Below are 14,064 nucleotides of genomic sequence, written 5' to 3' on the forward strand. Positions count from 1 at the left end.
ACTTTACCCTTTTTTTTAAGTTTGACTTGACCAGATCTCTAGGGCTTCACACAAACACGTGACCTCCATTTGCACGTAAGATCTAAGGCTTCATTCCTATTTGGCCTCCCAAATTTGACCAACTCATTAATTTAGCCCCAAATTGTCCCTACAAACGTCCTTTTAATGAATTTGTACTAAACTTTTAGGAAGTATTAAACAATTTTTATATGAATCATAAATGGCCTACTTTAAAAAAAAATAGGTTAAAGTTACTCCCTAATCTAATCACGTCTAGTTTGAGTGTTCAATCTCTCTAATTACCTTGATGTTTGATCGAATCGATATAGATATACAGTGGATGCTACGTCTCGTTTTTTCCTTTCTCCAGCTAAATACTATGCTTTAATTATTTGGTTTGTAGGTATGTGTTTAACTTTTTCTATAATTAACATTAAGAAAATTTGAAATTTTTGTGTAGTTATTTTTCTTATCTTGTAGAACAACTTACATTGTTATTTTGAAAATTTTGTGTTGTTATTGATCTGTCGTTATGGCAAAAACTCAAAACTAATGACATTGATGGAGAAACAAAAATCTTTGTTTTCATTGAAGATATCGTTTTGCGGCACTACAAAGTTGAATAAGAGAATTGTGCATCAAATGTCGTTTGGAGCCAATTCAACAAAATGTGGATATTGATCGATGATCAAACATTTACTTATTTGAAATTTAAGATGAAGTTTCATTAGGTTTGACTTCTGATTCTATGTCGTTCTTGGAAAGAAAATCCAAATTAATAATTAGATGCGAAATTGTCAAAAAGCTAAACTTTTGTTAACCGCTTGAATTTAGTCGTGAACTTGTAAACTAGTTATCGTACTTATTTTAGATTTAGGACTTTTCATATATAAGGCAATGTTATTAAGAATAATTAATAGTATAAAGTAAAATTTTAGGAAATTAAAGGATAACTTTGATTTTTTAATAGTATAAAAAGTGGATTGTTTTGGTTTTCTGATCATATTTATGATTATTTGTGTGGGACTATTTCCTTGAGTTTTTTGTATTGCCTGGTTGCTCGTGTTGGAGATTCAATTTACATATTTGATAGGTGCCAGAGCCAGGGTGTTCAATCCAAAGAAAATGGAGATTCAAATAGATGCAGGCTGGCTCATCCTTTGATCTTTCCAGCTCACTTGGAAGTGGGTCTCACCTTTATATGTATGTTTACACAAGATAGTGACACCACAAAACAAAAAGGAATAGTTAATCTTTTTATGCACCTGTATATGAATGATTTCTCCCTATTTTTGACTTTTTTTTTTATTTTTTTTTATTTATCGAATTTGAAGTAAAACATTTGCTATTTTACTCTCACAAATTTTTTTATTGTAAAGATCACTAAAATTAATAATAAGAACGTTATTACAATATTTGTGCGAAGAAAAAGTGGGAACTGTTATCCCAACTGTATTACAATTATGAGTACGTGTCCATTTGTCTAAATTGTCGGCTTGAACGTTTCTTTTGCGAGGTATACGAGAGAATTTGACACAACAAAAATGCGATAATCGAATTATGATCGCTTTGACATGAATATTCAACTATCAGTGAATTACTCTCCTAATGGCAGTTAATATATCTACATCTCTATGCGAGATAATGATATATGATTCTTCGTAGTGAAAGATTATCATTGCATATGTAATTAATGTGTTGTTCTAAAAGAGTTAGATTATACCGTTTTCTTCAGGCACAAGAATTCATCCTTTACATAGGAAAATTTATGTAACAGATTATACCCTATAAATGGCACATGAGTAGCCCTACATCACTTACAATAGCTAGTGAAATCAAGTGCACATGAATAGTGAAATCGATTACCTAACACGAAATCAACTAGCCTTAATAATTTGAAACAATATCTATTAAGTATACAAAATCAGACTGGGTACTTCACCTTAATTACATATGATTTTGTTATTTGTTTTACATTTGTTATTTTTATCACGTGAATACAACAATTGGGTGTATATAGCTTGACTCTTGAGAGACCAAAAATCTATAATAATTTGAATGATACATAAACTTGTGCGTTGCCTCTGAATGATTTTCGGACTCTATTCTAGTTTGACATAAAATAAGTATCCACTGTGAGCTTATTATTGGTTAAAACAACCTGAAATAACTATTTTACTTCAGATAAAAAATCAGATTGAGACTCTAAAAAAATAACGACATCTTAAAGGATTATTATTTTTTCTATAAATATTGGTTTATATGCATTGAATCACCGAAAATGCGCGTATGCGACAAAAGGTGAAAAAAACTAAATCGAATTAGTCAAATAATATTGTGTAATACCTAGTTATCTTATATATTAGGAAGGACGAGACCTATGCGCAAGTTTATACTTTTTGTTAAATTTCGCGATTAAAGTGATAATATGAGAGATAACTTGAACATGTGGTTTAGTCGAAGATGCATTTTTAAACATCTTAGATAATCTCTTAAATATTTTAACTTTTTTATCGTCCGATCTCATCTCTCAATCTATCTTACGTGAACAATTCTCGCTGACTTGTCTATGTTTGTGGAACATATAAAATACTCCTAAAAGCCCGTTCGGATAACCTAATAAAGTTCTTGCAATAAAGGAGGCAGCTAAATTTCATAGCTAAATACCAAAAAGACTAGTCTCACCAAATCCAAATTATTTCCTTGCCACAAACTTCACAAAGCCCATTCCCTCAATGAATCTGCACCACTTTGACACCACTTTACAATTTGTTAATACAATTAAAGATAATATTCTCCTTTCTAATGCAAGTTGGAGACCATTCCTTTTGATTAAAAAGACCTAGCTAGGGTCTTGGATTTATCAAAAGTTCGGACGAGTAGAGTCCTAATCCTAATTTAGATTCACTAGGTTATCATTGCGTCTTACAGGCGAGATAGATCTCTTTCGAATAACATCTGTCTTACGATTATGAATGTGTAGAGCAATAACATACTTGTTGCGGTCGAATAACACAACAAACACTCACTAAATGACGTGGTGATGACGACGATATGATAGTTTATTGCATCCAAATTTTCTTATGAGTAAGAGCAAGATAATCAAATCTATTTTGGAACAGAGAAAGTTTGAAGAACATAAGCTTAGAAACCGAATGAGTTCGACCTAATTAGTTTCATCAAGTTGTAGTCTCATTTGGTTTCGAGATAGATATTGAAAAATTTTAAAAACACGATTTCAGCGGGAATAAAGTATTGTTTCTGGATTTATCTCCCGAATATGAAAATGTAGCATGAAAGTAAGCGATATACATTAAAGAAATTATATTATGAATAAGGATTAGATACACCAGTCACTCTAGGAGCTTTCTTAGATCACCCTAGAAGAGTTACACCGAAAAAATTTGTAAAAAAATATAGTTTGATACACACTACCCTAGAAGACGTCTGTGTTGTCAAAAGAGATCAATTTAATCTTAATCATCGCTCTAAAGTGATCTTAAGGTTACAAAAATGCATATGTAAAATTTATTAGCATGTCTTACAGTTAGTTATGGTACCAATTATTAAGAGGCTAAATAAGTTTTTATGTACAAAGAATTAAAGATTTTTATGCTCGCATTAAGACGTCAACCGCATTAGGAGAACTTTTCTTTTTTGGGAAATTGACTACGATGTACGATAGTCATTACAATGACAACATACATCAAAGATGTGATAAGCACGATACTACCAAATTTAACAGGAACATGCCTAAAGGCCCAATTAAACTATGGCCCAAAGCCCAACTAACTATGACCTAAAGCATCAAAAAAAATACTATGACCTAAAGCCCACCTACATTCTTTATACACTAATAATCCCAAATTCAATAACCCAAAGATTCCACCTCCTCTGAAGACCGGATCCGGGACCTCTAGGGACTTTTGGAGTATATGTCAAAACTTTAAACCACTTGAGCAACCAAGTGTTGACGCATTAGAAGATCATAAGGCACTTGATTCTGACTATAATGGATGCAAGTAATTACAAAATCAATATAAGATTACATTCGTTTATTTGCTGAAAGAGTTATATGAGGAAGACTGTTAAATAAATACACATGTGGCTTCTTTGTTGTGCAATAAAATTTATAGCAACTTGTAAAACATCCAACTGCGGATTAAGGACTACAATATTTTGTCACTGAAAGGTCATTCTGGGGGTATTAAAATACCAATATAGTTAAATTATGACAGTAATTGAGGGATTAACACCGAAGGTGTTTGATGAGAACATTGTTCACTTGTGTTATCTACAGGTTTCGCGGGAGTTTGTACACATATAGTTTGGTGTTATTCAGACATTGCTCTTTGTTTTGGTTTTTGAATATTTTTTGCAAAAATAAAGCATGAAGCTAATTTACATTTTGTCATACTGTGTGAAGATCGGGTTCACTAAAGTTAAGGTAGGACCAGTTGAAAATAGACATTGTAAGATCACATTGCATGTAATTTCTCTGATTGCATTGCAAACTCAATCTTATCTCAATTCTATCTACAAAACCCTTGAACCATGATCATAATCATGCATAAATAATTTTATGCAGATTCAAAATGAAAGTTAAGGTGAGCTAGTAAATTATCGTAGGTCAAACAACCAACTAATAAAGAACTAATCTCCTGCAAAAAAAAAAACAAGAAACATGAAAAATAATGTTCTTGAAGCATTTCCAATTGAAAATTCAAAACAAAAAATCCTTTAGTTTTGTGTCTCAAATCTCAATAGTTATTCTCATTTATATATGGCAAATTAGAACTCTTTCAATTTTTGTGTATCCCCCGTGTCAATTTATTTTTTGTTTACTTATATGAGTTGATAATTCTTTTGAAGAAAAGTATTTTGAAGATCTATGAAGACTTGATTTTTATTGGTCTGGAATTAGAAAATGGTAAGTTAAACAATTAGAATTATCTCAAAAGACCACTCTACCAATAGAATATCTTATTGAGATATCTCTATTTAACTACTTTCAAAGTATTTTAGAAATCTAAATATTTCTGCAAATGATAACGCCTTTAAAAATAACTCCAGAAATTCTATGAGGCGCCTAAAACTTTTAAGATTGACAACATTGCCGTTAATATTTTAATGAGACACAAACTGTCCACGAATTGCAAAAAAGTATTAGTTAAAATATGCTACCACTTTAATATAGGTTTAATATTTTTGGTGTGTTTCTTCATCGTAGCTTTTCTTTCGGATCGATAATAAGTAGGTCACTATGATCATAGCAAAAGGACTAATCCAATATTAAAGGTAGGGTTAATATAATCAAATTAAAAAATTAATATTTAAAAGTTAAAATTTTCAAATAAAAATTAAAATACAAAATTAATGTAAATCAGACTTTAGCCAGTTAGAAACTGTTGTTTAATCAAACGTGTAAGGATGTAATTGGTGTAAAGGACAATCACGCAAGTGTGGTCTTGGGGACTTGCCCATGCAAAAAAGCAATGACAGTCAAAGAAAGACCGGATAAGCCCAACGGGTACAGTCAAACAAAATACTCCTCCTAGTATTAATTAATTGGTGGTCAAATCCTCTTCTTATGTGTAGTAACGTTTTAGTGAGAGAAAGTTAATGGTGGAGGTCCAGTTGGGTGAGTGTTAGTGGGTCCCATTATTCAACTCTGTCAAATATCTCTATTAAATTTCTTTTCATAAAATATTCGATTTGCTAAATCGAGAAATCAGAAGGGGTTTCCGTTTAATTACCTGTTTAGGGTTCACTCTTATTTACCCTTTTTTTTCGAAAAAGAGGCCGAAACCCAAGCAACATAACTACGAGACCTAAAGCCCAACAAACATCTTATTAATAATCCGAGTTCTACAATCATGGATTGGTCAACACTTGGTTGTCCAAGTGGTTGATTTTATTGACATAAATTCCAAAATTTGTCCAAGTTCAATTCTCATAAGAGGTGGAATTTCTGATTAATGAATTTGAGTTACTAAAGGTATAAATAATAAGTTTGTCGGGCTTTAGGCCTATTTAATTTAATTTGTTGTTGGACTTTACGCCTATTTCATTCGTAATAATATTTCGACGGTTATCGTGTTTATCACATATTGATGATGTAACCATTTCATGTAATGACTTACGTAAATCAAAATCAAAATCAATATTAATAAAAAAAATCATGGATTCCACCTCTTGTGGAAACCGAAACTAGGACCTCTAGGTTTTTTGGAGTTTACCCATTTTCGAGATTGAGCTAGGAGTAAATCGACTAAATACTCGTTATTCAGATGGGTATGTCTGAGTCCAAGAGAACACGCCCAGTCGGTACCCGCCAAACGGATTGTTAGCATTCATGACGTGTGTGAGGAGCCGAGGACCCCAAACGGGTGTCTTGAGTCGTTTAGCCTAACTGCGTACTTCTCGACGAAACAAGCCTGATAACCCGCTTTCTAAAAGACCGATGGATAATGACTGATCGCGTATCGGAAGCCTATTGGCTCGTGTAACTTTGTACCTTTGGACAAACCACTTTAAACCAATGGCTTCGAGATTTTTTAACTTTCCTCTTGTTTTCCTAACCTCTTGTCTCTAACGATCTTCTTTTATTTTCTTCTCTTTATCACGTAAACGAAAATGATTATGATTAGTTTCTCTAGTACTTATTTGGTGACCCTAAAATCAAAGCATGAAGTTTTAACTAGGTATTTTGGAACCGATATCAAATGATCGATGAAGTTAAATCGTTGTTATTTTATTTTATCATTTCATGATCTCATCAGTATTTGACCCGCCTGATGCCGGTTTGGCTCAACTTGTTAGTCGGGTACCAACGACCAATGGACATTGAAATTCTTAACTCCAATAACTAATGGACGTTGAAATTCTTAACTTTGACCGGACGGATTGGTCCATTATAGGTACCATGGAATTTTGATATTAGACTAGATCGGATCAAGAAGTTTTGGTTCGTGTGTGGTTCGGTCGAATCAATTTTTACCCCTAGATTGACCATAAGGTGCGCAGGAATGGTGTGGGAATGGAATCACTCTAGATTACAATTTGGATCACGATAATGGAGGATGAATCATATTTATCTAGAAATGATATTCTCCCTAAAGAGGGTAATAGCAAGCTTAGGAATAGGGGTGTGTTCGTGATTCCCATTCTCGGGAATGACTTTTTTAATATTTATGGACAAAATTATCCTAAATAAAATATTAGACCGACTAATTTTAAAATCTTTCTGAACGAACCAAATACCAAGTAGTAAATCTGTCAAGAATGAGACTCTTATTCCTAATCAAACCAAACATTAAAGTAAATAATCTGATTCTTAAGAATTACGTCATGAAAATGTGCTCCGAAGAATCACACTCCATTTCCACGTGACAAACAGGGCCTAAAATATATGATGAAATTAGGTGTGAGCAGCCTGTCGGTTGCCGACCATTTAGGATTAGGTCGATGTCAAACTAATCAATGACGGTTTGACTAAATCATCGGCTAAAACGAGCCAATCAAGTCACCAATCGACTTCATTCGTCTTGGTTCGGTTTGAGTTGACTAAGATCGGTCGGTTCAGTTTGGTCGGTTTTCAAAAATTTAAATCGAAGTTAAACCAAATCAAGATCAGTTGAGCGAATGTTTTTGGAAAAAAAAGATATAACCATCAATATTAAAAATGTTGAAGGCGATATTGTAATTTTAATGAGTAAATTTTAAATAGTACTACTATATCAGTAAAATAGGAGGGGAAACCGGGAGAGTAGAAAAACGATGATATGACCGCACGTGTGGTACGCGCCCCGAGGAGATAGTTACCTTTTATAATAGGTTACATCCGGTAAAAAAACCGGATATTTCCTTTTTCTAAAGAAAAAACCCGGTTTGATTTTTGACTAGTGAGTTTTTTTTAGCAACAAATAAATCCCTCAAAAGGAAGAACAGAAGAGGAGAGTAGAAGGAAATTTTGGGTTGCTTTTCTCTGTTAATCCTTCTTCTTTCTCTCTCCTAATTTTATCATAGTTTCTCTCTCTAGAGTCTACTGCTATTTGGGTAAGTCTTTGATTTCTATTCAATCTTTGAATTTCTATCTAATTTTATCATTCTTCTTCTTGGGTTTTTATTGTTCTAGGTCTCTTATATTTCTTTTCTTATCTCAACAGTTTCTTAAAACTTTTGTGGGGTTGTGGGTAGTGAGTAGTAGTACTGTTGATCTTTGAGTGTTTTTTTTTTGCCCTTTTCTTTTACTGATCTGGGTTTGAATGATTTCATCCTTTTTAAGCTTGAAGAGGAAGTGAAGGTAGTAGCTTTGGTTTTAGGGAAGGAGATTATATGTTTATGATATCTGTGATGATGATAGTTATGAGTCTTTTGACTGAGGAAAGAGATCAGATAAAGCTAAAAGAGATAAAAGAAAGAAAAATTGTCCTCATTAAAGAGAGTATTGGTGTTTGTATTTGTCAATGAGAGAACTTTGGTTTTCTTCCCTACCCTTTTCCCCCTTTTGATTGTTGTCTATTGTCTTTCAGAGTATTTAAGGGTATTTCATAGCTTCCTCTCTTGGATTTCTTCTTTCTCTTTTCCTCTCTCTCTCTTATAAGGAAGGGTTTCAAAGATGCCAATGTTTCAGCCTTCCTTTGATGTTGGTGGAGGTGGGCAGATTCTAGATCTAGAAACTGCAGTTAAAGATGGGGTTTTGGGTGGTGGTGGTGGTGGAGGAGATGGGTTTTGTGGGGTTCCTGTTTCTGTTGCAGTTTCTGAAAAATTGGATCTGAAAAAGATGATTAATGAACTTGATTTAACTGATGTCCCATCTGTTTTCATTTGCCCAATCTCTCTTGAACCTATGCAAGATCCAGTTACCCTTTGTACAGGCCAAACCTATGAAAGATCCAACATTCTCAAATGGTTCTCTTTAGGTCATTTTACTTGCCCAACAACTATGCAAGAGCTTTGGGATGATTCAGTCACACCTAATAAAACCCTATACCATTTGATCTATAGTTGGTTTTCTCAGAAATATTTGCTCAAGAAGAAGAAATCAGAGGATGTACAAGGAAGGGTTTCTGAGCTTATACAAACCCTTAAGAAGGTTAAAGGTCAAGCTAGAGTTCAAGCTCTTAAAGAACTTCATCAGGTAGTTTCAATCCATGACTCTGTTAAAAAAACAGTGGTTTCTGAAGGTGGGGTTTCTTTAATTTCATCTCTATTAGGTCCATTCACTTCTCATGCTGTTGGTTCAGAAACAATTGGGATTTTAGTCAAATTGAATCTTGATTCTGAATCAAAAACTAATCTTATGCAACCTGCAAAAATATCATTAATGGTGGATATGTTGAATGAAGGATCAATTGAAACAAAAATCAATTGTACTAGATTGATTGAAATATTGATGGATGAAAAGGATTTTAAGTCTGAAATTGTGTCAAGTATGAGTCTTTTGGTTGGGTTATTAAGATTGGTGAAGGATAAGAGATACCCAAATGGGATTTCAGCTGGTCTTAGTTTATTGAAGACAATTTGTTCACATAAACAGATTAGAAACTTGGTTGTGAACATTGGAACTGTTCCTCAATTGGTGGAACTCTTGCCCGATTTGAATCCAGATTGTTTAGAATCTGCTCTCTTCATCTTGGATATCCTTTCGACTCTACCGGAAGGAAGATCAGCTTTAAAGGATTGCCCACATACAATTCCGAATGCCGTGAGACTCTTAATGAGAGTTTCAGAGAATTGTACTCAATATTCGTTATCGATCTTGTGGGCAGTTTGTAAATTAGCTCCTGAAGAATGTGCATCTATGGCACTCGAGGCGGGTCTAGCAGCTAAGCTTCTACTAGTAATTCAGAGTGGTTGTAGTCCTGTTTTGAAGCAAAGATCAGCTGAGCTTTTAAAATTGTGTAGTTTGAATTACACAGCCACCATTTTCATCTCCAAGTGCAAGCTTACAAGAACAATTCAATAAATGGAGGAAATTGATCACTTCAAAACAAACCCAAGACAGTTTCTAGGGTAAAGATTTGAGGGCTTCCTGCAGAGTCTTTGAAATCGAAGCACAAACAGATTAACAGGAGCTTCCTGACTGGCGGTATGTGGGAGAGTTCATACCTCATATCCTCGTGGGTTACTCAAGTTTGCTCCCTCTCTTCCTCTGTATACCAAAATCCCTGTAATTTTCTCAATTGAATTCTTAATACATGAACAAAAATCATAAATTTTGATCTTACACAAGTTGGTCATTTAAATGGAGAAGTTCTCTCAATAAGCCCTCAGCAAGGTCTATCTGTTCATGGGAAATCCCTAGTATAATGGAAATGCAGAAGAGGATCGAACAAATTCGAGAATACAGGAAGGATTAATCATGTTAAAGAAACAAGATTTGGAGGTGGAAAAAGATATGGGTTTCGATTGTTCTCCCCGGGATCTGTATTTCATCCCTGCCCACCATTGTAGAGATTGTAAGAATCAATTTGACTAAGAACTTTAATACTCTACTCTACCATAATTTTGCTTGTAGTTTGTTCTTGTTGGGAATAAGGAAGTTGATTTCTTACCCAACTAAGAGTCATTTTGACTGAAAGAATATTAGCTAATGTGTAGTAGAATGAGAGAACTATTGTTATCAATTTTTTTTTTTCACACTTCCATTTGATTTTGCTAAATTTTGTCAGATTGAAACATTAAGTTGAGTTCTTGTTTATATCATTCTTGTTGTTTCTTGGGTATTCTTACTTGTCTTTCTTCGTATTTGTTAGTTTCAACTTTTTGGCCTTGTGGGTCATGGAAATGAGAAGAGAGAGAGAGAGAGAGGTTTCTACTTGATCCCATTCAAGTATTCAACTGAGAGTTGAATGGAACTGTACTCTTTGAGTTTTTTTTGTGATGTGGGGGATGAGTAATTGAATACTCTTTTAATACACCCATTGATGGAGAGAAGTGAGAGAGTGGGCAATATGTTAATCAAATGAATTAAAGCTGAATGAAACCTAAAAAGAAGGTTGTTGAGAGCTTTCAGAGCTCTTTTGTTGGTAATACTAGAATTTACCTATTAGAGAAAATCATCTCCTTAATGGGATATAATGAAGATGCTGAATTTCTTGGTGGATTGACTGCAGTTGTGGTCTACTATATTAGGTTGAATACTCTCTCTCTCTCTCTCTCTCTCTCTCTCTCTCTCTCATCCCATACTGTGTTTGGAGTCTGAATTTGGTCCACTGGTGGAGCAGACACCCACTCTGAAATTAGTTCAGTTTTCAAGTTGGTTTTGGACTTAAAAATTTACAGTTTCTTTATTTTTCTCTGTTCTTTTTGAATGGGTAAGAGATGGACTATATTTGTTTTTAACATTATGAATTTTCACTGAGGAAATTTGAATTTTTTATGTAGCAGTTCACAAGGTTTTTTTTTGTTGAACAAGCAGTTCACAAGGTTAAATACTACTATTTGTTTTTTAGGGTTAAATTTGAAATATGACTCAACTTCTAAAACAACTCAAGTAAGATTTCAGAATGTTTGTTTGAATCCGACTTTTCTGAAAGATTTGGTTTACGTTGATTTTTGATCTAATGAATAAATATTCCACTTCAATTTGTACCTTTAAACTCAACTACGTTATGATTCAGTTTATAGTTCTACATAGATTTTCAACGGAACCACAAGGTTTCGAGCTCTCGAATCAGGAATGGTAAATATGCAAACATCTCCTTCGGTTTGGACAAAACCCTAGACGTCGTGTCTGCTAACAAAAGTTGTACGTGCATATAAAATTTCCCATCTGGAACATGTATCAGTGGCTGATTGGGCTTGACTTGAATAAAGATAAGGCCCGGTGGGCTATTAAAAGGTCCTTCCAAGCTCAGAGCCCTAGAATTGATCATGGGCCCAAGTTCAAGATCCAGTTCAATTAATTTGCACCATAAAAGATTAGATGCTAAAGTCAAAATTAAGATCTTGGGTATAAATTTCTGGACTTCCACGATAAAGTGTTAAGGGGACGGATGAAATTGTAACCGAATTTCTTCGATGTTTGTGTAGAATTTCTTTCAAGTTATGTTGATCAGTCAACCAAAAAAAGAGTGTCTTTATCTCTCTTGACGTTCGTATATACTTTCTTTGAAATGTTATGTTCTAGTTAAATTATCCAAAATAATTCTTCGTGACATTATCTCTCTTGACGTTCGTATATACTTTCTTTGAAATATTATGTTCTAGTTAAATTATCCAAAATAATTCTTTGTGACATATGATTTACTTTTCATTTTTGTATGGTTCCACATTTTTAATTTCATCGGTAGTTATAATTAAGTAGCAAAAGCTTATTATCTATCTATAACTTAGATTTTAATTTGTTGTTATCATTGAATTCAAACTTTTAAAAGATCAACTATGAGAAAATGTCCAACCTTCTCTACCAAGTTAAATCCTCCACTTTAAAAGTACCTGTGATAATCTATATTCTTCCACGATCGGTTTGGATATGATAACTTGTTACACTCTCGAAAAGATGAGAAGCTGAATCAAATATATTAATTTCTAAGATCCAATCAAAAGTAGATATTTATGCCTCCTAAGATGATCCTAGAAATCATTTCAACAAAAAAAAAAGATGATCCTAAAAATCTTTATAAGATTTAAGATGTCTTAATTGTCGGTTATTATGTTCATTTAAATTCATGATGTATCAATGTTATTGAAATGTAATAACCCACATAGTCAAATCTCAAAAAGATAAAAAAAAAAAAATTGAATTCTAGGTAGAATTTTTTATTCAAAGATGTGTTATGATGAAGATATAAGTGCTTTTGATATAGACCTATTAGGAGTTATAATAATAGGGTGAATCTCACGTGCTTAATGGAAAAATTCTCTCATCTTCTTCTCCACTTGAAAATATGTATAAACTAAAATATCTTACATTATATATCAATAAATTTGGAAGTTAACTATTAGCCTTCAATATCACCATTCAAACTGAAAAACTTAAATGACGACTCCAGGAACCATATTATTGACTAAGCTAACATATTAGGACTTTTTATTTGTTGCGAAGCTAACATATTAGAAATATCAGAGCGAAATCATCTTTACAATTTGAACTTGAGGAGATTAATCTGGAAATGAACTCTTCTCATGAGTCTGATAATATTCTCCTAATACATGGCTTACTAATACATATGTTAAAATTTTAATGCAAAGATTTTTGGAGGTTTTTTTAGCCACTGTGTATTAACTACTTGAGCAAAAATTAATGTTGACTAAATCTGTGACCAACAAATTTACAATGCAATTCGGAATTTTATACGTCTCCATAGTTTGATTTAATTTAAACTTAAAATTAAACTTCCCTAATGAATGTACAAAGCTTTTAGTTTTGGTGTTTCAATTCAAATGCAAATCTCTTTTAACAAAAAAAAGAAAAATCAAATGCAAATCCCATTGGTGGGTGGGTCCTTTCTAATGAACAATTAGATGTAGGTCAAGTCAAACTTGCTTGTTTGACCCGTAAACGTTTGAGGATGTAAGCAATTATAGTGAAGTTTCTAATGATTTCTGTTAGCTGGATCCTGGAAATTACAAATTAATAAAATTGGGCCATTGGAATTGAACCGATCAATCTGCAATGGTCATGCATGACCAACGTCCTCTTGTCTTCTTTGATGATAGTCAACACTTCATCATGTAGAATGTTGCTGTTACCTAAAAGGGTTATTTCCCTAATGGCCCCCTACTTTGTGACCAGCTTCCCGCCTGGCCCCCTACTTTACGAGAAATACCCATATGGCCCCCTTCCGTTATAACACCGTCACTCTCTCTCCTCCATCATGTTTTCTCTCTCTGCCAACTCACGCCACATCATTTGTTACGCCACCTCATCACCTTCTCTGGCATAGGTCGCCGGCCGGCCAAATTTTCGGCCGGCGACCTTCAAACTAATTTTTTTTTTTTTCTCTCTTCCTCTCTCTCTCTAAAATTACTCCGGCGAAGGGAGACCTTCGCCGGAGTGGTCTGTTCAGTGAAGAACAGATCTCGGTCTGTTCTTCACTGAACATACCCGAGTTC

The 14,064-nt window shown here is 33.7% G+C and overlaps 1 protein-coding gene across 2 annotated transcripts; it reads left to right on the forward strand.

Annotated features, from left to right (window-relative positions):
* The first annotated feature begins 7,695 nt into the window (after positions 1-7,695).
* Positions 7,696-10,730, forward strand: LOC147533387 (U-box domain-containing protein 30-like). 2 transcript variants are annotated; one of them, XM_086646042.1, is made up of 2 exons: positions 7,696-8,058; positions 8,288-10,730. In XM_086646042.1, the coding sequence occupies exon 2, from the start codon at positions 8,621-8,623 to the stop codon at positions 9,968-9,970; it is 1,350 nt and encodes a 449-aa protein (XP_086502168.1). In that variant the 5' UTR covers positions 7,696-8,058; positions 8,288-8,620; the 3' UTR covers positions 9,971-10,730. The 2 variants fall into 2 exon arrangements, with proteins under 2 accessions (XP_086502168.1, XP_086502169.1); XM_086646043.1 differs by having other exon boundaries at positions 7,858-8,058; positions 8,535-10,730.
* The last annotated feature ends 3,334 nt before the right edge of the window (positions 10,731-14,064 follow it).

The sequence above is a fragment of the Eschscholzia californica genome, unplaced genomic scaffold, assembly GCF_041429995.1.
Source record: "Eschscholzia californica isolate CP2 unplaced genomic scaffold, dmEscCali1.0.p SCAF_6, whole genome shotgun sequence".
In the NCBI taxonomy this organism is placed as follows: domain Eukaryota; kingdom Viridiplantae; phylum Streptophyta; class Magnoliopsida; order Ranunculales; family Papaveraceae; genus Eschscholzia; species Eschscholzia californica.